The sequence below is a fragment of the Octodon degus genome, unplaced genomic scaffold, assembly GCF_000260255.1.
Source record: "Octodon degus isolate 3935 unplaced genomic scaffold, OctDeg1.0 scaffold00079, whole genome shotgun sequence".
Taxonomy (NCBI): domain Eukaryota; kingdom Metazoa; phylum Chordata; class Mammalia; order Rodentia; family Octodontidae; genus Octodon; species Octodon degus.
In genome coordinates, this window is record NW_004524655.1 from 8,890,204 (window position 1) to 8,913,434 (window position 23,231).

The 23,231-nt window shown below is 52.9% G+C and overlaps 2 protein-coding genes across 3 annotated transcripts in view; one reads left to right on the forward strand and one right to left on the reverse strand.

The window, feature by feature from the left end:
- The window catches only part of Mmab (methylmalonic aciduria (cobalamin deficiency) cblB type), a 14,007-nt gene extending 12,293 nt beyond the window's left edge, over window positions 1–1,714 (reverse strand). The window contains exons 1-2 of the mRNA XM_004636352.2: window positions 1,530–1,714; window positions 238–299 (exon numbers count right to left, since the gene is read on the reverse strand). Of these exons, the coding sequence (XP_004636409.1) occupies window positions 238–299; window positions 1,530–1,645 (178 nt within the window). The 5' untranslated portion in view covers window positions 1,646–1,714. The remainder of the gene's footprint in view (window positions 1–237; window positions 300–1,529) is intronic.
- Window positions 1,502–22,000, forward strand: Mvk (mevalonate kinase). 2 transcript variants are annotated; one of them, XM_004636353.3, is made up of 11 exons: window positions 1,502–1,588; window positions 2,966–3,057; window positions 3,849–3,996; window positions 8,145–8,289; window positions 9,315–9,470; window positions 12,525–12,628; window positions 13,108–13,153; window positions 16,701–16,791; window positions 17,238–17,354; window positions 19,852–20,005; window positions 20,956–22,000. In XM_004636353.3, exons 2-11 carry the CDS (start codon window positions 2,980–2,982, stop codon window positions 21,105–21,107), a joined length of 1,191 nt encoding a protein of 396 aa, XP_004636410.1. In that variant the 5' UTR covers window positions 1,502–1,588; window positions 2,966–2,979; the 3' UTR covers window positions 21,108–22,000. The 2 variants fall into 2 exon arrangements, with proteins under 2 accessions (XP_004636410.1, XP_023576724.1); XM_023720956.1 differs by lacking the exon at window positions 1,502–1,588 and adding an exon at window positions 1,937–2,032.
- The last annotated feature ends 1,231 nt before the right edge of the window (window positions 22,001–23,231 follow it).

A 23,231-nucleotide genomic window follows, 5' to 3' on the forward strand; every position in this document is an offset into this window, starting at 1 on the left:
CTCCTCCTTCTTCTTCTTTTTTTTTTGGGGGGGGGAACTGGGGATTGAACTCAGGCCCTTACGCTTACCAGGCAAGCGCTTATTCTACTGAGCCATCTCCTGCATTTTTCATTTCATATCACATTTTTGTAATATATCTTCAGATCTGTGACATACTTTTTATTGGCTCTAGAGAAGTTGGAAGAACTTTAAAGCAATGTCTGTCATATACCTTTTCCACCTGTGTTCCTACCCTACCTTTGTCTCCTGTTTTGGTGTAAATCTTGGGAATCTTGTGTGTCTTCGAGGAAGGCTGTATCCTAATGAGAAACAGACACCAAGACCTGGTAAGTGGGAATGACTCACACAGAGGGGCACCTTCGCCCAGGGCCCCAGCTTACTGTTAGCACCCAGGGGTAGCACTTACCCCCCACGAGGATGGCACCCTCCTAATGACATATATGCCCTCCATCTCCTCTAACTGCAAGCCTTTTGTGGGCAAGCTCTGTGTCTTGTCCATATCTCCACCTGCCATAGCTGATTAGCACACTGCTAAATGTAGACGTTTAATGTGTATTTCCTGAATTGACTGCTCACTCTTAGTAGCTCCTAGGTCATGGTGGATAACAGGCATCATCTCTCAAAGTATTCCTGGATTCTTCCCACGACCCCAAAGGTACACACTACCTCTTACCTTCATTTTTCTATTGAGGAAAATAGCACAAAGTTAAGATTTATCTTCCCGTCACCCAAGAAGGAAGAGGCAAAGCTAGGGCTCATGCCCAAGAGTATCCTACCCAGCACCCCAAATGTTACGTCTACTTTCTCAATACTTCCTTTAACGACCAAAATAAGGCCTCTGGAGGAAAATAAAACTAGACTACTTCCATTCTTTAAGGCTTCATGTATGTTCAGAAATGAACTGCTAAAACAAGGTTTGAAAACTGGCCATCACCACCCACCACCCTCACCCCCACCCCTGGAAGTTTAAAGTTTTGTGATGGTGGGGATCGAACCCAGGGCTTTTCACATGCTGGGCAAATGCTCTACCACTCAGCTACAGCCTGGAGAGGGGGAGGCATTATCAAATAGCAGTATTACTTACATATACAGGTCAGATTTTAAAACGTGACTTTCCAAAGTAAAAGATTAAATCACTGGACCTAGCAGCTCCATTAATCATTGTGAATTCGTGTTACTCTACAGGTTCTGAGGTCTGGGAGTCAGGGTGCAAGTTTGAAAGTAAAGCCATATATACTTTGAGGAAAGCCATGTTTAGAACATATTTGTGTCTCAATGTCTTTGAGAACAAACTACTCATGTCAAAATCTGAAGGACGATCCTCCTGGCCTGCGTGGGATCATGTATGCCCTGCCCTGACTGATGACAGCTTGGATTCCACAGGCCTTGCGCAAAGCCAACCGGGTCTCTGGTTTACAAGAAGCCCACGGTGACGTCAAGGGCGAGGGAACGTCACCAGGATGACGTACCCTGGCGACAACACCACGTGATTCACGGCAGGCGATCGGGCTCCTCTCTCAGCCACCTACCTGTCCTTGTCTTCTACGTCCTGACAGCCGCGGCTCTGGAAACGGGAACAAAGCAGCCTGTATGTGACAAAACACCCGCGGAGGCCGAAACGGCCTCCCACGACCCACATAGCCATGAGCTTGGCGGGGGGGGGGGGGGGGAACGCGTCTCGTTTCGGGTTGACTTCTCCAGGCTACCGTCCAGACCTCGGCTGACTCCGCCCATAGCCGGCCGCACCACCGCCAAACCGCCATTTCCCATTGGTCCGTGGTCCTCGCACCAGGGCGGGATACTCCCAGGAACTTGTTTTCTATTGGATGAAAGGAGAGGTGGGGCGGGAAAAATCCTTGACGGTTTGACGCTCGACACCTATAGACTTAGTAAAAGCCAGTTAGTAAAAGAGGAGCCTGCGCCCTCTGATTGGCTGGACGGAAAGAAGGGCCACCTCCAGCGGCTGGCGCTGTGGGATGGAGGAGTATAGGAGCCGCTCCGGATCTAGCGCACAGGGCTGTGGCGGCGGCAGGTGAGAGGCTGGAGTCGTGCGACTGGGTGGAGCGAGATCCGAGACCCAGGACGACCCCACGCCGGGCTCTCAGCTTCTCTGATTGTTTCCCACCTAGCAAGGCACTTTCTAGGATGCTGTCATCTAGTGATCATCGCTTAAGTGTGCAGAATGGGGCGTAACAGGTGTTTTCTGCAGGCTTGTTTGTAATTATCATACGTAGGAAGCAGCAAAGAGTTTTGTCTGGCCCTTGGAAATCTGCCTCTCTTCGCTGCGTTTCTTCCCTTCCTCCCCCGCCCCTCTTTCTTTCTGTGCCTCTATGCTGCTGGGGATCAAAGACATGGCCTGCTCACGCTAAGCAAGCGCACCATCACTAAGCTACACCCCCAGCTCTCATGTAAATTTTAACCTTCAATAATAGTAGTAGTAAGAGCTGAAGCCAAGAACACAGCTAATAATGAGTAACTGTTACTAATTGAGTGATCAGTGTGCCAGACACTGCTAAGGGTTTCTCTTGCACTGATTTAACCTTCCTAGCAAGCCATTAAAGTAGGTTTCATTATTGTCTCAGTGTAATGTGTGGGGAAACCTAGGCTCATAGCCATCTAAGTGAGTTGGCTAAGATGACATCACTATAGAGCGGAAGGCCTAAGATTCCAACCCGGATCTTTCTTTCTTGTCCAGTTGACTGGTACACTGTGCTGTCTTTCTGGTTCATGGCTAGTGTTGAATGGAAGCTGCCACTTGTTGCTGTTGTTGATTTTGGTGAAGGGTTTCACTGTGTAGTCCAGGGTGGTGTTGCCGCCCTGCCTCAGCCTCCCAAATTCTGGGATCACATGTGCGCCCACCACAGCTGGGTTCTTGTTATAATGACAGGCCTGCACTGGGCTGCCTCAAATATCTCTTCCTTCTGGTTCTAACATCTAAGGACGTTTGTTCTTTTCTCCCTTTTAGGATTCCGCGGAGCCATGTTGTCAGGAGCGCTGGTGGTGTCAGCTCCAGGGAAAGTCATCCTCCATGGGGAACATGCTGTGGTCCATGGCAAGGTATAAAGGCCCGGACCATTGGAGATTGGAAGATAAAAGGGAAACCTTGAGGCTCAGGCATAGCCTGGGAGCAGATCAGAGAGGATCTCTGGCTTCTCTCAGTGGGGTGGCAAAAAGAGAAAGTCTTGCAAGTGGAATGAAAACACCTAGAGAATGAGCTTTGGTGGCAAGAAAAAGAGGTTGGAAGATTGAGCTTTGGGGTGCTATATTGCTTAGAAGTTGTAAAAATGATCTAGCAAGAGTTAGAAACGTGAATTATCTCATTTAATCCTTATAGCTTCCCCTAAGGAACTTTTTTGTATTATATTTTACAGATACAGAAGCTGAAGCTTTGGAAAGAGTTGGTCAACTTGACCAATTTCTCTGTACCTTGGTAGAGCTGAGAGTGAATCCAAAGTCCATTCCTTTTTTTTCACTCCTGCACTCCACTTGCTATTTTTTATGCCTTTAAATTATATTTTAAACTTATGTTTCTGTTTGAAAATGTAGTGCTTATGGGAAAGCAATTCTGTAGTGTTGAGAAGCTCTGAAGTTCAGGAGAAGGCAGATACACATAGATACCTAATTGAGTGGTAGTGGCCCAAGCTCAGTGAGAGTGAGCCCAGGTTGATTAGCAGTGTCTGCTAAGGGCAAGGGTAAGAGAGGTAAGTATGCTATTTGATTAGCAATGTCTGCTAAGGGAAGGGTAAGAGTGGAGAGTATGCTATTGTTTGTCCTTATTTCTCAGCATGTTGACACTGGCCCTCTTGCCACCCACCCTTAGCTTACTGCTTTCCCCCTTTATCCTATAGGTAGCGCTGGCAGTGGCTTTGAACTTGAGAACATTCCTCAGGCTTCAACCCCACAGCAATGGGAAAGTGACCCTGAACTTGCCAAACATTGGTACCAAGCTGACCTGGGATGTGGCCAACCTCCAGCTGCTGGACACAAACTTTCTAGGTAAATGCTAGGAGGGAAAACCAAGTGTGGTTAGAGTCTGGCTCCTGAAGCAGCTGACTAGTTATTCCAGACTGTCTCCAAGCAACCCAGAAGTCAGCCACTCCAGGGAGTTTTCTCTCTCTCTCTCTCTCTCTCTCTCTCTCTCTCTCTCCTCTCTCTCTCTCTCTCTGTGTGTTTTCTATCATGACCACATAAAATTCACCTCATTCATCATGACATTTAAATTATCATTTAATTTAAGACTATAAAACCATGTCCAAGATCTCCATGGGCTGTTTTGGACAGATCAGCAAGTCCTGTTGTTCAGTGAAAAAACACAAGTTGAGAAACAGCATAAGTGTGTACTTACTTATAAATCTGTGTGCCAAAGTGCAGAGGAAGGTCTCGGGCATAGATATCAGAGTGACACTGGTGATCATTCCCTCTGGGAAAGTCCTGGGGCTGGGGGCTGAGCATAAGGCCTGCCTACCACCACCTTCTCATTGTCACTTTTAACAAAGAGAAGGAATGCCTTGGTGTTTCGTATCATTAAAAATAAGGCTGAGGGTGTAACAGTGTACAATGTGTCGTTAACATGTAAAGCCTTGAGTTCCATTCCCATAATCATCATCATAATAATTTTTCATAATAATTTATGGTTATTACTGGAAAATACAGTCAGCCGTGGGACATTATAACAAAAAAGTCACTGGTTGCTCTTTCCGTCCTTTCCCAGTGTGACTCTAAGGCTTTTGGTATTAATTCTCCTGGATTGTTTTCTGTAAATGGATAGCTAGATTGATTGAGATAGGGCAATCTCTTGGTTTTTGGTTTTTTGCTTTTTGTTTTTTGTTTTAACCAAAATTGGGTCAGGCCTCCTCCACTATTCAGAAAAGGAGAGGTATTTTTGCCTTCAGTGTATCAGAACTTTCCTTCTGTGCCGGTGGCATGGGGAAGCCTGCAGCCACCCATGAGCCAGTGGTCTATCTTCATCAGCCCTGGAGCTCGAGTTAGTTTTTGTTCCGTCTGCTCTTTCCTCTTGGGACTGACATCATGACGTTGGCACCAGTGTTTCTCAGCAACATCCTCTAGCAGTTTCTTCCAGACTGCACCCGAACCCCGCTCTCCATGAGGAGCTGTAGCCACTCCAATTGAAGCTGGAGCCAGAGCTGAAAGTTGCAGATGGGGCCCGTAGCTCAGTGGTAGAGTGCTGGGATCAACCCTGGCGTCACACACAAAGAAACCAAACCTCATTTCCACAACTTTTCTTTTTTAATTTTTATTTTATTGAGAAATACATATGAATGAGACAGTTTTAAAGCTGAAAAATAGGACAGTTTCGATAATCAATACATTGTTATCTTCTTAGCGGTTATCCATAGTACAAGAAGCAGACAGGATATCCTGTCCAAACACTATTAGTATACCTCTTTCTTCTCATTTAATTAAGCAAAAGTAGCTGTATATCTATCCTAACTATTTTGTATATATAAATACAAAATGATCTTTCCTTTGTATCACCTTTTTTTATGTTTAGTCCTGTCAGAGGTGAATATTCTATTGACATCTAAATACTAAGGTGTTTGAATTCAGCTAAACAATCCAACACTGTCTAGCAGTCTATAATATTAGTGGGTTATCCTCAGAAGTTATTGACTTGAGCCTTTTACAGCTCATCATATTAATATGGCTTTACTTTATATACCTCGTTTTTATACTTTTCTTCCGGGTGATTAAAACCAAGATAAAGCAAGACCTATATAGCAAGAAATGTAACTTTTGTATCTCATATGGTCAGTCAAGCACCCTCAGGATTTATCCTGTAGCCCTATACTGCACTTTGTAGATCCTTTGTCAGTGTCAGCCATGAGGATGAGTTATGGCCATTGCTTGCCAATTTGTTCTCTGTGAAAGCCTGAGAGAATGTTTTTTCTCTCCACATGACTCTCCCTAGGCACACTATACATCATCGATCACATTCCTCTGTGGCTCCATGATATCTTCTTGATCAGAAAATTTGGAGCACAACTGAGTTACTTGTTGTTACAGTACAGGTTCTCCTATGTCCCGAGTCTTTGCTGACCTTGAAAGGCTAGGGCCAAAATGTTGGCTGACCTTGCAGCCCTTCCTTTTCTCCAATTTTGGACTGCTAACTTAAGTTGTTAACCCTCCAGAAGAGAAGCTTATTATTAACCTGCAATATATGCAGCTTGGTTTACCCTGTCTAAATATCAAACATCTTTGGCATATCATGGAACAGGTATTTTCCATCAAATATTGGTATGTTAAACTTTAAGACCTTACAGAATATGTAGGAAAAATAATTTTATAAAGGTAGAAATAAGCATTTACATAATTTTACAAAGAAATTTAGAAATCTAACCATATACAGAATTGTAACAGGACAGACCTGTAACATTTTTTTTTCTTATTCTTGTGACTTTTTTTTTTTTTTTTGTATTTTAGGAAAGGGTCTACAGGGTGTTCAGGGTCTCACTTCAGCAACTCTTTGTGTCATGTGCTACACATCTGGGGCTCCCTCAGGGAGGCTGCTGCTGGGTTGCTACTGCAGGTGGATTCCTGGCCCCGCCCCCTTGCTGGAGACCTGCAGTGGTGGTAGGGCTGGGTGTGTTACCTGGGTTAACCCATCAGTTAGAGTCTTTGGAGCATGTTTCAAAAAGTGGCCAGCCAGAGCAGCTGGGACTTGCTTTCTGTGGTACCTGGGGCCACCCAGCCATGTTCCTTGAGGACCGGCTGCTGCTTTTATAGGTTCCCCACATGCACCCAGAGCAGCCAGGTATGCTGACACCTGTCTCTGTCCCTCTGATCCCCAGGTGAGCCAGGGCAGGTCGCTTCAACCACTGCGCCCCCGCAGGTGGGCTCATGTTGCCTGGCTGAGTGATGTTTTCAGGATCCAGCAGGACCGGAGGTGAGGGCAGGGCTGAGATACCAAGCCCAGTAAATACAGGAGGGCTTGATTACCCACCTCATGTAGGACACAAAAGGAATCACAGCCTTGTTTTTTGTTTTTTTTTTTTTTTAATTTTTAATCACAGCCTTTTGAGACCCGGTGTTTGCTAGGTTACAAGGATCTGCTTTTGTTTGCCCTCCCCAGGGCAGTAACTACATTGAGCTGTCATTGACATTTCTGCGTGTGCAGGTGCTGTGTGAGGTGTGGCCACCTGTTAGCGTCCTTAGAGTTCTCCAGCCTTTCCTGCAAGTAGGTGATGTTATTCACCCCATTTATGGATGGGAAAGTCAAGACTCCATGGTCCAGGGGCTCAGGCCCCACAGCATGTCCGTGACAGAGAGGCCAAGTCTCTGGTTCCTGTAGCCGATGGCACATGTATTGCAGAGCTCTGTGGTGTCACCAGCCTGGCTGGATTAAACATGCCGGGGATGCACCCAGCTCATATTTGCTGAGCACCAAATGGGTGCCTCAAAGTGTCCCGATACAGGTGCACCCAGCTCCAACTCATGTACCTGTAGAACCTGACCTGAGGCTGTTGGGGTGACATCTAAACATGAGCTGGTCAGACTTGCTCAGCCTCCTTAGCGTCCCAGAGCAAAGAAGTCCAGGCCCCAACATGTCACAAACCTGCTACCTCACCTTCTGCTCCTGCCCAGGCAGCATCTCGCATGCAGTGTTTTTATGGAGTTCCCATTCCTGCTAATTATCTTCTGAGCCTTCAGAGTGTCTCAGGCATAATGTAGTGCTGCTTTTGATTTTTGGTTTTGTACGGCGGATGGTGAAAGCCCAGCTTTTGAGTGGCTGACCTAGCATGTGCTCCGTGGGCACGCAAGTGTGTGTGTTTAAACTACTGGTTATTAAATGCGTCCTGTGTGCTAGGAGGTATGCTGAGAGATCCACTCACTTAACTGTGTCTTCACAGCAACCCTGTGAAGAGGTGCTGTAAATTGTCTCATTTTACCAAGGAGGGAAACTGAGGTTCAGAGAGAGCAAGTTACAGGCTGGAGGCCAGTGAATGGCCTCAAGACCCAGACCCAAGTCTGCCCACTCCCAGCAGATCAATGTGGCTGTAGCCTTTGGACCCTAAATTCATGTGCTCCCCCATTCTGATCCCATTGGTGCCTGGCTTTCTTTATACTCTGTTTATAAAAGCACCCGAGACCCTCTTACCCACCTGTGTTTGCTTGTGTTGTGACAGAACAAGGTGATGTCCCAGCGCCCACCCCAGAGCAGCTGGAGAAGCTGAAGGAAGTGGACGGGATGCCCAGGAACTGTGCCGGGCCTGAGCACCTGGCTGTGCTGGCCTTCCTGTACTTATACCTGGGCATCTGCCGGAAGCAGAGGTATGGGGTCTACGAAGGGATCCTGCTTCAGCTCCCCGGAGAGCTGGGGCAAGCTGGAGGATGCATGAGCCTCTTGCTGAGTCTCCAGGGAGTGCTGCCTCCTCTGTCTCTAGAGACATAGCCCTTGACTGTCCTCAGCATGGGTCCTCAGCACCCTGCCAGACATGCTGTAGAAGGCACTTGGTGGCAGTCCCAGAACTCAGAGGCATTGCTTCCTTTCACCCAGGGCCTAAGGCTGTTCAGCTCGCTAGTGAGGGCAAGACTAGGATAGTAGTCTGCGTGCTCTAACACCCACACTGACACATGTATCCCTACTCCCTCCCGCGCTCTCTTTGCACTAGAGCCCAAGGCATTTCTACTCCTGGGCTCATGGTGTAGCCTCTTCCAGGGCTTGGCTGCTGTTCTAGGGAACTGTTGTTCCTCTCGCTTTCTGACAAGATCTGTGAATGCTGATGTGCACCAGCGGGTGACAGCACTGTCAAGGCAGTGTCACCGGGTTGCATAGGGAAGCCACACTGGTTTAGCCTCTCTAGGTCGCTCCTTGATGGTGCTTGCCTTCTCTCAGCCTCAGTTTCCTTGTGACAGCACCCACTTAATAGAGCTGTGATGAGGCTGATGGTAGGGCCAAGAGACTGGCACATAGCTCTTACTATTATTGACAATTTTCTCAGAAAAGGGGGATTAGAAATATATAGAAGATAGCCCCAACACTGTAACTGCTCTCACCCTGATCCGTGTCTGATTTTGTTGTTCTTCTATTTTGCTTTTTGATACTGGGGATTGACTCAGGACCTTCACCCTGAACTACACCCCCCAGACCTTTTCTCATGTTTTATTCAAATGGATCTAGTACCTGCCTCGGGCCCTGATTGATCATAGGGCCTTGCTGTCCCATGGGTTGGCTTGGGAGATGAGGTCTCCGTGTTAGTCCTGGCCAATGTCCAGTCCTGGTCCCCAGCCCTGACTTCAACCCAGTACTCTCTGTCCTTCAAGCGAGTCACACTTTGCACCCTGATGTGTTTCAGGGCCCTGCTGAGCCTGGACATTACCGTGTGGTCGGAACTGCCCCCTGGGGCGGGCTTGGGCTCCAGCGCCGCCTACTGCGTATGCCTGGCAGCCGCTCTCCTGACAGCGTGTGAGGACATCTCTAATCCACTGAAGGACGGGGACAGCACCAGCAGGTGATCACAGTTCTCACCCTGGTCCGTGACCTTTCTGCGTGTCAGAACCCACATCGTAGGCCCCTACTGGGACCTCACTGTGCCACTCTGAGGTGAGATCTGACTGGTGGCCACTCTCCAAGTGAGGAGAACAAGGCCCAGAAAGGCCACATGGCTGGCCCAGCACTGTACAGCTCATGCTAGGAGAGTGGAATGTCTGAAACCAAAGACTGAGCTCTTTATTCTTGTGCTCTTTTACCCCCATCTTTGTTCTTTGGGGTTCAGGTGCCTAGGGTGTGCTAGAAAGGACTTGAGTCTGTACATAGAGGGCAGTGGGCTGGACAAGACATGAACAGGAAAAAAAAAAGTGCAGTGCGTTCAAAAATCAGCATCCAGAGGTATGTCCATTGTGTCCTCACCTTTGTGCCCATGGAGGAAGCCACAGTCCTCACTGGTGGCCGATTGTTTCTGTCACCTGTGGACTCTCCAAGAGAACTCTCCCAATGTGAGTGGCTATGTAGTTTACCCAGAGCCTGTGGCATTAGGGGGGTGTACAGAAGTCCCCTGGCAGCCTCACTGTGAAGCCTCTCTGAGGGGCATATGTCACTGGGGTTGGTGATCCACCCCACTGGGGAGCTTGTGGTACCAGCCATGTGGAGCTCAGCTGTGCTGTTCCAGCTAAGCTGCTGGTCTCTTCTGTTTCCCCGCTAAGCCAGCATCCATGAAGGCTGCTCGGATGGCCCTGGGTGCCAGCCTGAACGTAGGTTTGTCACCACCTCATGGACCCTAGCAGGGCACAGAGGCAGCCAGACTCCGTGACCAGCAGCACTCTGGCCTGTGGTTGAAGAGCTCTGTCCACCTGAGTTCGGTTTGAACTATTTCTTCTTAGGCATGAAAATGCTACGGTTGTTTCCCCTGGCTCTGTTGGTCCCTGTCACATCTGGTAATTCCTTTCTGGAGACCTATAGGTGGAGTTAACAGCTGGTCTCAGCCTGAGTCCCAGGACTGCCTTCATCCCCACAGGCCAGGTCTGTGGGCTCCCCAGACCAGCTCTGAGTGGCTCTGTGTGTAAGAGGTGGCTTGGAATATGCAGTAGAAGCTACTGTTGGTCAAGGGAGGAGTCAGGAAGCGTGAGAGATTGTGCCCCAGGTAGTGCCAGGCTGCTGTCGCGAAGCGTTGCAGAAGCTTTGCCTGTTAACTTGCTGCATGGCCTTGGGTGACCTCTTCTCTCTGAAGCTCCATTTCCTCATCAGGAAGTCAGGGCCCCAACCCATGACTTCTTGGGGACCCTTCCGGCCTTGCTCTTTGGTGATGCTGGGATGAGGCATTGACTCAGGAGAGCACTTTAGAGACGGATGCTCATTACTGTGGGCTGATCCCTAGCTATAGCCCAGAGCAGTGGCAACCTGCTGGCCCAAGTCTCCTGAATGGATCCCTGTATGAGGACCAAGAACCTGGCTCTGCTTTTCAAAAAGCAGAGAACTGCTCCGTGTGTGCCTGTGTGTAGTGTGGCCATGTGCTCGCTCTCATGTCGCTTCTGGCCAGTTTTCCCACCTGCCCGAGCACCCACTTGCTCTGCAGGCCCTGTGCAGGGAGCAGACCCCTGCCCTACCTGTTCCCTGGCATTTTCAAGCCCAGGGTCCTGTGAAGGCTTGGGGCTGAGCCCCTAAAGAAGGAACCTCACCCTGGTGGAGGGCCAGGACTGGGCTTGATTGATAACTGCTGGACTTTCTCCTCCATCACTCACCTCTTCCGTGGCACAGTGCCACCTTTTGCTTCCTGGACAGGGCCAGCTGTGTCCAGTCCCAGGCCCTGCACCAGCTGGTGCGTTGCCTCAGGCCATCCCAGTCATATGCCTGGCTGTCTCCCCTCACCCCCAGGCCTCCTCCGTGTTAGAGAACAGAGTGCTCCACTCAGCTGTCTGCACTTACCTGAGCTGTGGCATTCCATGCTCACTAACTTTCACCCTCGCAATGAGACTCCAGCCTCCGGGAAGCCAGAGCCATGGCTGTTCCCCCTGCCATGAGCGTAGGTACAGGCATAGGGTAGTCATGGCTCAGTTGGTATTGAATGAATAAATCTCATGAGTATTGCGAAGTTCAGTGGTTCAGACCTGTGTGGTTCTGATGTGGCTGTGAGCACCATTGTGGCTGTTGTACCCCCCAAGCTTCAGTTTCCCCTTCTGTGTGAAGAGTTTTTATAGCCACACATTCCCTGTGGGGCTCTGGTAACAGTGATGGAGCTGGTCCAACTGAGAAAGTGTTCAGCACTAAGCTGTGTACCTGGTGCTAAACATTAACTAGGGTTAACTTGGTTTTGGTTGCAGCCCTTTAGCTGCTGGGTGAGTTGTAGGGCCCTGAAGTTCTCCCTGGATAGATAAAGGAGACTCAGAGTGGTTAATTGACTTGCCCAAAGCTGCACTGCCAAAATGTGGCTGCTCCGAAGAAGACACTTGGTGCTTCCAAGAGACTTGGGGACTACTCTGTCAGCCTGGCCCCGCGGAGCTCAAATCTGTAATGAGTGTACCTTAGCCTTGCCGCTGGGGCTTTGGGAAGCATCTTCCCCTCGGTTTGTTCTTCCTGAGCACAGGCTTGGCTTGGGAGCTGGACCCTCCAGAGAGGTCCCTTCCAGGCACATTTCCCACCTCCCTCACGTGGATACCTCATAGGGATATTGCCAGCCTTAGACACACACACACACACACACACACACACACACACACAGGCACACACACTGTCTCAGAGGAGGGTGGGGTTAACTATTTCCCTGCTGAGGAAAGTCAGGTCCAGAGAGACCAGGTGACAGGCACAGAGGAAGAGATGAAGGAGGACTGTGTCACCTGAAAGCCCCCGTGTTTTCTCCTACACAGCGCAGTTTGGGAAGGAAGGAGAGGAGGTGTGGCACTCCTTGAGCTGAGAGGCTGTCGGCCACTACACTTCCTCTGAGCTTATGGGGCCAGCCTTTTGCCTCCGTTCCCTACCACACTCGGCCTATAGCCCTTGCCCTCTGCTGCCTGAGGTAATCCCACTCCCACGTCATGACTACCAAGATAAAGATGTATTTCTGTGCCTGCAGGTGGCCTGAGGAGGATTTGGAGTTAATTAACCAGTGGGCCCTCCGTGGGGAGAGGGTGATCCACGGGAACCCCTCTGGTGTGGACAATGCCATCAGCACCTGGGGTAGGTGTGCTGTGGGCCTGCGGTCTTTCTTTGTATTATGAGGAGTCTTACTTCATTGATAGGTACTCTGGCTTTGTTGGCTTGGGATGCATGGCACCAGTGGATTTTGAGGAAAAGGGTGAAATCTCAGGGATCTAGCACATACCCCCTGGTTTAGCCTCTGGGGCTGGGCATGGATAAGCATCTGAGCCTTGGGGAGGTCTGCCCGCTAAGCTGCCAAGCTGCTGCTGCACACTTTACAAGCCCACACTTGACCTCACAAGGCCTGGTGCTGGGAAATGGGGCAGTTGGGAGAGAGGAGAGCACCCAAGAGCCCAGGCCTGGTACGAGCCTCCTCACAAGGCTCAAGGCCCTTCCTGCCTGCAGCTGGGAATGTTGTTTGGCCTGTTTCCTTGTGGGCCCAATACACAGTGGCCCAACCCAGAGTCCAGCCCCTTCTCAGAGCTTTTCCTCCCTGACTGGCTCCTTGTTCTCTCTAGGAGGAGCCCTCCGATACCAGCAGGGGAAGATTTCATGCCTAAACAGGTAACTGTGGGAGAGCAGTCACATCCACAGGTCGGGGGAGAACACCACTGAGGCAGGTGTCCCTGGGCTTGCCACCCTGCTGTAGCCTTCGCCACCTTGTGCTGGCTCTGCGGACCCAACTCGGTGAAGACCTGGCAGTTGCCCTTTCTCCACCACACCAGCTCTTAAGTTACTGGGAGACTGAAGGGGAGTCATGTGTGGCCATCCCTACACCTTCCAGAAAGCACCTGTCCCCAGGCCCTGGCTACAGATTCGTCGGTGTGCTCATTTGTCTCTTCATTTAGTGGTCTCTTCCTGTGTTCCTCATGGCACATCTGGGGCCTAGGAATGTAGAGCTGGACCTTGGACGGTTTCCTGTGCCCGAGGCCCGGAAGCAGGGTAGACAGGCATACAAAAGCCGCAGCCGCACGATGTGATCATCGCCTTCATGGAGTTTCACAAAGCAAGGCAGTGCCAAGCCCACTTGTGGGAAGCTTAGTGCAGAGGGGCAGCTTGGCAAAGCTTGGCCTGGTTGGCGTGTTTCTACAGCCCACCACCCTCCGGAGCTAACAGGGCAGGTATGCATTTTAGACATTAGCATCCTCAGTTCTGTTTGTACCTGTGTTAGAAATGTCAGATGCAAGGAATTAAATTTGCACCAAGAGAGAGTTGGGGACCTTTTTGGTGTTCCATACTGGGTGGCAGTGTTTGACCCTGGGCACTTCTCTGCCTCAGTGGGCCTCTGTGTCTGGGAGGGTCTGGCACTGTCCCTGGCGTCTTTGCCCTAGGGCATCTTTTGTAGATGGCAGCTGGACCTATTAGTGGCTTAGCATCTGGATCGTGATAATGCCCGCCCAGCCCCTGTCTGACCCTATAGGAACTTCCCATCCTGGCCCTGCTGGCTCCCCAGAGCTAAGTCTTCCCTTCTCTGGCTTCATGTCAGTTTTCTCACTTTCAGCGCTGCTGGTGACATGGAGAACCAGATCATTCATTGTGGCAGGGCTGTCCTGTGTGTTAGAGGATGTTCAGCAGCATCCCTGGCCTCTGCTCATTGAAGCCGGTAGACCGCCTCATCTGAGACAGTCAAAACCGCTTCCCAACCTTGCTCAGTGTCCCCTGGAAGGCCAGATCCTTTGAACACCAGTTCTGCTCTTCACAGGGAAGCAGAACCACTCAGGAGCTGCACTCACTTCCTCTGCCTGCCTGAGTCGGGTCATGGCCAGGGGTGCCCTGGCCCCTGGAGTTAGCTTTGCCAGCTGGCCTGTGTCCACATGAGCAAGCGGGGAGGCTCAGAGATAAGGCAGCGGAGGGTCCCAAAGCTGCAGTAGGTGCCAGCAGGGGGCTGGATGTGGGGCTCCTGGAGGGAGGTGGAGGCACTTGCATTTCCAGGGCCCCTGCAGCCAGTTGTACCCTAAGCATTGGAGGGGAAGCCAGCTTCCAGCAAGTAGCGTAATGAGGAGGCAGGAGCTGAGCGGTGGAGACTGAGCTGCTGCCTGTCCCTGTAGTGACAGGCAGAGCTGTAGTATTCCCAGCGCAATTTGTGCCGTGCCCCTGCCACTTGCCTTCGGCGCCCTTGGCTGGGTCACTTCTGCCGCAGCCTCCATTGTCTCATTTATATTATCAGAAATAGCACCCGGAGTGCCTAGGTGTTTGCTGACCAATTCATTCATCTGTTCCCAGACATTGTCAAGCACCAACTCTGCTGTGCTCAGAGGGGACAAGAGAGGGTTCTGTCCACACAGGACTCATTTGTTAGGGAGACAGCCAGCCTTTGAGGGTCTCTCAGGAAGTGGCAGTGTCCTCAGGAAGCAAAGAGTGAAAGAAGGTGATTGGAGGGGGTGCGCAGAGGCCCTCTGTGGAGGGCGTGTTGGAGCAGCGACCTGATGAAATAAAAATGAGTCGTGGCTACGGGAGGAGTCGCAGGGCAGATGCAAGTGCAAAGGTCCTGGGGCAGGAGAGGCAGCAGGGAGGAGGATGACTGAGTGGTGTGTGCTGGGGGAGTGAGGAGAGGCAGTGAGGTCGGGGGTGCTGGGCCCTGCTCATGTAAGTGCTTCCAGGGCAGATCCCTGAAGCGGGGTCACAGGATGGCACTGGAGCCTGGGTTTTGTGGGGCAGGCGGCAGGCCCTTTCATGGAGGACTTGTTTGAGAAAGATGAAGATGCGACCACAGCCCCTCCCCCCCACACCCCCTGGGTGGGAACAGAGCAAAGTGACCTTTGCCGCTTGCTGCAGGGCCCCACTGTGAGCAGATGGCAGGTCCCTGGAGAAGCCCAGAGGCCCGCTCCACATTAATCCCACGGATGGCTTAAAGAGGGGCCCTTCCCCCCCACCAAGCACGCACAGTGCGTCTCCATGAAAAAACGCATTGTTTGTGAAGTGGATCAAGATGTGGCCTCCCAGAACGCTGCCCTTTTGAGCAACAGCTTGTCTTGAAAGGGAAGAGAAAAGCCAAATAGAATGTTCATCTTTTGTAAAGTAAAAAAAGGAAAAAGAGAGCCGGCCTCCAAGGCTGAGAATCGATATTAATTTCATGGGCTTATGGGCGGTGAGATAAAGCAGGTCTCCGGCAGCCCTTCCCAGCCCTGCTGGATTTTACAATCTTGAGCTGTGAAGAGAGCGCGCATAAAGGTGTCAAGGGGTCTGCGCCTCCAGCTGTCTTGGGCCAGGGCACATCCAAATTCTCCATCATCTGGCCCTGGCCTGCAACACTCTGTAAAACGGGTTAGATGGGGGTGGGGGGCTTTTGTGGCGCCTGCCCCACAAAACCCAGAGGCAGCTCAGCCCATGGACAGTGGGGCCTGTGGCTTTACAAAAGAGTACCCAGCTCCAGCTCCCCCACACCCACATCTGGTTTTGTGCCTGGATACTGCTAAGCAAGGACAGGAACGGAGCCATTCTCTACCATCCTGCCTTCTCTCTGGGCTCATCTGCCTTCCAACTAGGGCCACTTGGCCAGTAAAGTTCATGCAGATGCTCCGAAACCCAGAACCTTTCTAACCTGACACCCGACTGTTGCTGAGCACTCCAGAGCAGGGATCCCTCCCAGCATGGCACAGGCTGGTCGGATATCTCCCCAGGCCCCATGTTAGGCCGTCCCAGGCCCAGCTGCACCTTTTTCTGCTCTCCAGTACCCTCTGTCCAGGCCCCTGGACAGGCCACAGGACTGGCTTCAGCCCCCTTGCCTGCCTCCTTCAGGGCTTGCACTCAACCTTCCCCTGCTGGGGGTACTTGTGCTTCCTGCCTTTGCCTGGTGCTTCCTGGCCTTCCTCCATTCTCATGGGAAGCCTTCGAGGACCTTCTCCTTCTCTTAGCCCCAGTCCTCAGGCTGAGCTGGGCTCCCTCGGTGTGCCAGGCGCATGGCAGCTACCCCTTTAACACTGCATGAATGAGTGGGGCTGAGGGACCATGTCCCCCTGCACAGGGACTCAGATGGGGACAGCTGTGGCTGCTGATACGCTCTGCTGGTTCCCTCTGCTGTCCTCTTCCTCCTCTGTATCAGGGTGGGTGGAGTCTCAGCGCTTCCTGGCCTGATCCAGCGCCTCCATCCTGCCTCCTCTTCTCACTGCAGGCCCCCGGCTCTCCAGATCCTGCTGACCAACACCAAGATCCCCCGAAGCACCAAGGCCCTTGTGGCTGGCGTCAGGAACAGGCTGATCAAGGTGCTTCTTCTTTCCTTCCTGGGCAGACTTCACGTAGGGCGGGCCGGAGCCATGTTTAATATTCCCAGTCCCCCCCCCCCCGGGCCAGCTGATGGGCTATGGATGGGTCCTGGGGTGGCAGGGACAGGGAAACTTGGGGAGGCAGTCTGGGCAGAAAAGAAGGTACTGTGTTCCCATGTGCTGGGCAGAAGGCAGGATGGGATTCCCGATATAAGAGCAGTCAGGCTTGTTTGTCATGCTGGCTTGGTAGCAAAGGTTCCCTTTCTGGTGTCAGAAACAGCAGCAGGACAAAGGCCAGGCTGCCAGGAGGCTTTCCTCAGGACAGGTGTCGCTGGGGAGACTCTTCCCTCCCCTCCACTGCTGGGCTGCTGTCCAGGGTCCCCCTGCGCCTGCGCCTGCGCCTGCGCCTGCCCCTAGGTTCATGGCCTACCTTCCTATCCCTGCAGTTCCCAGAGATAGTGGCCCCACTCCTGACCTCAATAGATGCCATATCCCGGGAATGTGAGCGCGTGCTGGCAGAGATGGCAACAGCCCCGGCCCTGGAGCAGTACCTCGTGTTGGAGGTAAGTGTGCACGCACAGGCACCAGGCCACCCATTGCGTGCCGTGCTGCTGCCCAGGGCAAGTCTCCTGCCCGCACTACTCAGCATCTCCCAGAACTCCCAAAGGAGCCTTGCGGTCCCTGCCTCCCCACCGTCCCTACTGCTCTGCCTCATCTGGCTGCAGCAGTCCTTGCCTGTGTGCCCCTTCCCCCGAGGCCCTTGAGTCTCCAGTCCCCATCCCACGTGGAGGCTGCCAGTGAACTGAGCCTTTTACCTGTGATTTTTCTGTGGCTCCCCACAGCAGCCAGCCTGGGACACAAGCATGTTTTCCCCACTTTACAGTTGTAAAGACTGAGGCCTAAAGAGAATGACTTCTTCCTAGGTTGTCTAGTGAGTAAGTGCAGTGAGTCACGCTGACAGACTTTCTTTCCCCTCCTGTGGGAGTTGAACCTGAGGACTCCTCAGCGACATCCCCAACCTCTTGATGGGAATCTCACTAAGTTACCCAAGCTGGCCTCAAACTTGTGATCCTCCTGCCTCGTCCTCCCCAGTAGCTGGGGTTACAGGCATGCTCCACTACACCTGGCTTGTTCACACCTCTCCCATGAGCACCTACTGTGTGCGGGTGCAGGGCCCTGCTGTGGTCCCAGTGCTCTGGCCCTCATTCCCAGCTGGCTGCCTCCGTTCCCCAGCCTTTGCCTTGGCTCTTGATTCCCCCTGCAGAGAAAGGAGGGAACGTGTCCCCCGGAGTAGGAAATTAATAATGATAGAGTACTGCCTAAAATATACCCTGTTGAGCCCCCGGAGAATGCTACGGAGCAGCACGTTGATTATACATTGTGTGTATTTTTGGCGATGGCAGCCACTGAAATGTGCAGCTCAGCTCCTGGACAGCTTTGCACTCAAACCAGCGAGCTGTTCTCCCGTGTCACAGCCTGTCATCTGATCCTTGACAGATTTTGGATCAGAATGTGACAGGTGTCTGGAACCTGCCTCAGCAACATGACACCTGGCGCTCGGGTGCAGAGCGAGGCCCCCAGAAGTCTTCTCTCACACGCAGCCCACCGGGCTGGGGAGCCGCACCCAGGGCTGCCACCCGGCCATCAAGCCCGTCTGCTCATTTGTCAGATGTGCTGGGGGAGAAAGGAGGGCTTGGGGTGAGGGGGCAGAGGTGGTCAGCCAACTCTGGGCAAGAACACCTGATCGGCCTCGGCAGAGATGACTTGTGATGGGCACCACACACGCAGACCTTCCGCTGCTCTGGAGTGGAGCCCTGCGCTGTTGAGCCATGTACCATAAGCCCCACTTGTTCCCGAGGAAGTGGGTGGCGGCAGGGACACCGGGGGTGCTCTCAAGGGCAGGTAGAGGGGAGCTCCATGTCAGGCAGAGCGCTTTGCCACACTTCGCTTTTCCATTGCCTTCCTTCCTAGCTCCGTGACCTCAGGCTCTTGGGTGTGAGTCTCAGTTTCTCGCTTTGTCAGATGGGGTTGATGGTAACATACCCGTGAAAATCCTCATAGCAGGGAGTGTTTGCCGCTTGCAGCAGACATTGTATAAAAGATCCACCTCATTTCTTCCTCTCGGTAATGAGGCAGACAGGTGCTCTTGTGGCCGTATTTCCAGCTCAAACAGAGCCAAGGACCATAGCTAAGGACATAGGACCAAGAAGGGACAGGGCTAAGGCCCAAAGCCCACCCTGCTGGCTGCCAAGCCTGTCCCGTGACCTCCCAGCAGGGCCTGGTGGGTGCTCATCCTTGGTGCTATGTGTGTTTGGTGAACGAGATGTAAACAGTGGATGCTGGGCAGTGGTAGCTGTTGGTTTTATTATTCCATCTGCATGCGCTTTGTTTGAACCTTGAAAAGCAGGAATTTCATTATGCATAATTAAAGAAACCTAGACAAATATTTAGCTATTTTCTCTACTCATGACCTTGCTGGGAATATAACCCAGTTCCTACGCAGAACATCTATCCCTGAGGCAGCTGTGGGATGGTATATTATTTGACACATTTTTTTTTTTCAAATGGCAGAAGTCTTATTTCACCCAGGCTTCTGCAGAAAAGGAGTATTTTGGCAGAGAGAACAGCTTCAGGCATAGTTTGGTCCAGTGGTTGAGAATCCATCTTTCATGGTGTGACCCTGTGGTGGGGCAGGTAATTTGGGCCGCCTGGGCCTGAAACTCCAGCAGCTGCTGAGGAAGAAAAGCAGAAAAGGCCCAGGAGGGCCCTGGTTGGCCCAGCTCGGGGTCTCCTGCCCACGCTTGATCAGTCACAAGGGACAGGGCCTTCTCGATCAGGGCCAGGACCAGGATTCCACCAGGGCAGGAGGGTGAGCTCCGCCTTCCAAGTCCCAAGGGCGGTCCTGCAGAAGGGAGGGTCCTTTCACCTGTGGAGAGGGATGTGTGCTGGACAGACAGAGCACTAGCCAGTCCACATCTACAGCCACGCAGGCTGGGCAGACATGGGGGGCGCTGGGGCCCAGGCAGGCCAAGAGGGGACACACAGCCCCTTCTCCCATAGGAGCTCATCGACATGAACCAGCACCACCTGAACGCCCTTGGCGTGGGCCACACCTGTCTGGACCAGCTCTGCCAGGTGACTGCGGCCCTTGGACTGCACAGCAAGCTCACTGGTGCGGGTGGCGGTGGCTGTGGCATCACACTCCTGAGGCCAGGTATTGGGGCAGTGGGGGTGGCCAGGGGACTTGCAGGAAGGCTCCACCTGGAAGATTCTCCTGGGGAGGGGGCAGAGGCCCAGGAACAGGTCTCAGCTCTGCAGCATGGCCTTGGGCAAGTTAATTACCATCTCTGGGCTTTTGTTTCCTCTCTGGTAGTGCAACAGTGGCATTGATTAATTGATTGATTGACTGACTGATACTGGGGATTGAACTCAGGACTACCTCCCCAGCCCTATAAGGGTGATGTTACTCTTCAGTCTCCCGCACCTCCCTGCCCACTCCCTCACAGTGCAGCCAGGATGGTTTGCTCTTGCTACAGAATGAAGGGCTTGCTTTCTTGGAGGCCTCTGGGGAGAAAGCACAGGAACGTGGCAGGTGTGTCATTGTGCAGCACCACGTCTGCCTTCAGGACTGCCGACCCTCCCCCCCCCACTCCTCTGCCCTTCTCCTCCACGTTTCTATTTCCCTGCACTTGACACTGAGCCCCAGGGAACTTCAGCACACCCTTGCCCCCGGCCGTGACTCCTCAGCCTCTGGAGGCAGCCACGCTCCCAGGCTCTGGCACTGATTCTTGCTCGGGGCTGGTGATGCCAGTGAGAGTTGGCACTGTGCTGCCCATCTCAGCTTCCTGGTGACTACGGATGGGGCTTGGGACCCTTGTCCCTCAGGAGGAGACTGGCTTAGAGAGGAAGGCCACTTGTCAGAGCCACGTGACCAGTATGTAGCAAGGCCAGGTCCACATGACACCAGGTCCAAGAGCCTCTGTTTAACTGGCACCCAACCCCTGGTGGGCACAGAACCCTGCATGCCCAGTGCGTAGGGGCCACAGGAAGCCTCTGAGCTGCCAGCCTGTTGGCAAGGTGTGGTCCCCTTAGGCCTTTCCCTGGGGTGGCTGGAGCATCCCTTCAGCCGGGAACTCACAGCCATCTTGGTGACCTGCCTTCTAGATCTGGAGCGGGCTGAAGTGGAGGCTGCGAAACAGGCGCTGACCAGCTGCAGGTTCGACTGCTGGGAGACCAGCATCGGGGCCCCTGGTGTTTCCGTGCACTTGGCCTCCTCCCTGCCCGGCCCTGTCTGCCAGGCCCTGGGTGGCCTCTGAGTCGAACACAGATGCTGCCGCCCCACAGATTCTCCTGGATGTGGAGTTTGCCTCCACATGGACCAGCACCACCCGGCTCCTGACACTGGCACAGAGGCCTCCAAGCCCCTCTTTACACCCTTCCTCCTATCTGTGCCCGAGTCCCAGTGGCAGAACTTCCAGGGGGTCCCCTGAGACTGCAGAGCCAGGCTGGGCGGGGCTTCCTTGACAGCCCCGGGGGCTGTCCTGGCTCCATCTGTCTGTGTCCTGCCTGCGCCTCAGTCTCTCCAGCCTGGCTATGGGCATGTGCATCTGGCCCCAGCACAGTGTGCCTTCTCTCCCTCTGCCTCCCGCTTCACCAGCCTCGGGGCCTAGCCCATCTTGCCTCCTCCAGGAAGCCTTCCTGACCCAGCGGGCTGGCCCTCGGCCCTTGTCCTACCCCTGGTGTGTCGGCCATTGAGCACTTTTGTGGCCTGACCTCCCACCTGCCTCCACCCACCCCAGGGCCATGGCCTTTGCCTTCCGCTGTCCTCAGCTGAGGCAGGCAGAATGAAGGCTGCAGGGATGTGGGCTGACTCTCCCTGAGCCAGAGTAGTTGGCAGCAAAGGTGACTGATGGGAATAAAAAGAACTTGCATAAACAAAGCTTCGCCCCTGTCGGGAAAGCCCAGGGTTGGAGGACTTAGGCCCCTGTGCCTTCTGGCTCCTTCTGCAGGTGGGAGCCTTAAGGAGGAATGGAAGTGAGGGCTGGGTCACTGGTGTGCATCTTGGCGATGGGCTGGGTTTTCCCACATGGGCCATGCTGATAGGTGTGGAGACCCTGCAGCCGGGCCGTGATTGTCATGCCTGGCACACTAGGCTGCTTTCCCAGATGGGACTGGTTAGCCCCCAGCTCTCATGTCACAAGCACCACCGAGGCACCCCTTTCTTCTCAAGATAAGCCTGTGTTCACTGCCCAAGGGCCTGGTGCCCACCTGGTCCCATTTGGACTTTCTGTTGCCCATCAGTGTGGCCTCTATAACTGCGATGCATGGAAAATGTCCGTGGCTAGTGTGTTGCCCACAGAAACCCTGGGAGCCACGTGTCTGTAAGGGGTGGGAGACACTGCTCTGTGCATGTTTGCCCTTGGCCACTAGGGGGCAGCTGGTGCCTTCCCCGGCGTCCTCACCAGGAGGGTGTCAGGCGCTGACAGACAGACTAGCCTGGATGGACTGGCCAGAGAGCAGAGGCTGAGCTGCAGCCCCATGCCCTGCCCAGCCCAGGGCCCTGCCTGGGAGTGTGACAGTGATGGGAGGGACAGCCCGCCCACCTGGGCCCCAGTGTCGAGGTTCCCAGCCTGTGCCTTTCACAAATAATTGTTCAAACAGTAGACTGAGGAGCGCTTATGCAGACCAGGCCCAGCGTGTCTGAGCACTGCACTTCCATCCTGTCCTTTAATCGTGACTCAGGAGTGTGACTGCTAGTCTCCTCCCTGGTTTACAGATCAGGAAATGAAGGCTCGTCGAGGCTAAGTATCTTGGCCCAGGCTGCATGGCTGCGCCACGTTGGAGGCAGAATGGAAGCTCAGGTGGTGTCGCGGCCTGGGTCCAGATGTTCCCCAAGGCTTCATGCCATCACAGTGGGGATTTCAGAGCATGTGATGTTGGGAATAAGGGTGTCTGATTACTGAATTAATCCACTGATTGGCTTAGCACTGCCCTAACTCCCACAGCCAGATACAACATAAGGAACAGAAAGAAGCTCTTGTCCCTTGCTTGCTTTGCTACCTTCTGCCCACCATGAACTCTTTCTCCTCCACAATGCCTCTCTGCCATGTGCCGACCAGCCTTGGAGCCAGCCAGCTGTAGACTAGAACCTCTACAAACTGAGCTAAATAAACTTTGCCTCTAACTTTGGGCATCAGGCATTTTGTCCCAGCAGCGAGAGGAACAACTAAGACAGATGGTTTGACCCTGGAGCCCACCTTCAGCCTGCGGGGCCTGGCCCAGCTCTGCACACAGGGGCAGTGGTTGTGCTGGCTGCTGAGCCTCATTTCCTCTGAATGCAGGGCTACCCAGGCAGGTGGTGTGCAGCCTGGGCAGTGTTGCTTTCACTGCGTGGTTCAGAGGAGCAGCCCAAACTGAGAAGCCTTGTTCTTGGCAAAGGT

Coding starts and splice junctions, on each gene's coding strand:
- Mvk (XM_004636353.3), top strand. CDS start 2,980: ATGTTGTCAGGAGCGCTGGTGGTGTCAGCTCCAGGGAAAGTCATCCTC. Junction 9,471..12,524: donor GACGGGGACAGCACCAGCAG/GTGATCACAGTT, acceptor CTGTGCCTGCAG/GTGGCCTGAGGAGGATTTGG. Junction 17,355..19,851: donor AGCAGTACCTCGTGTTGGAG/GTAAGTGTGCAC, acceptor CTTCTCCCATAG/GAGCTCATCGACATGAACCA.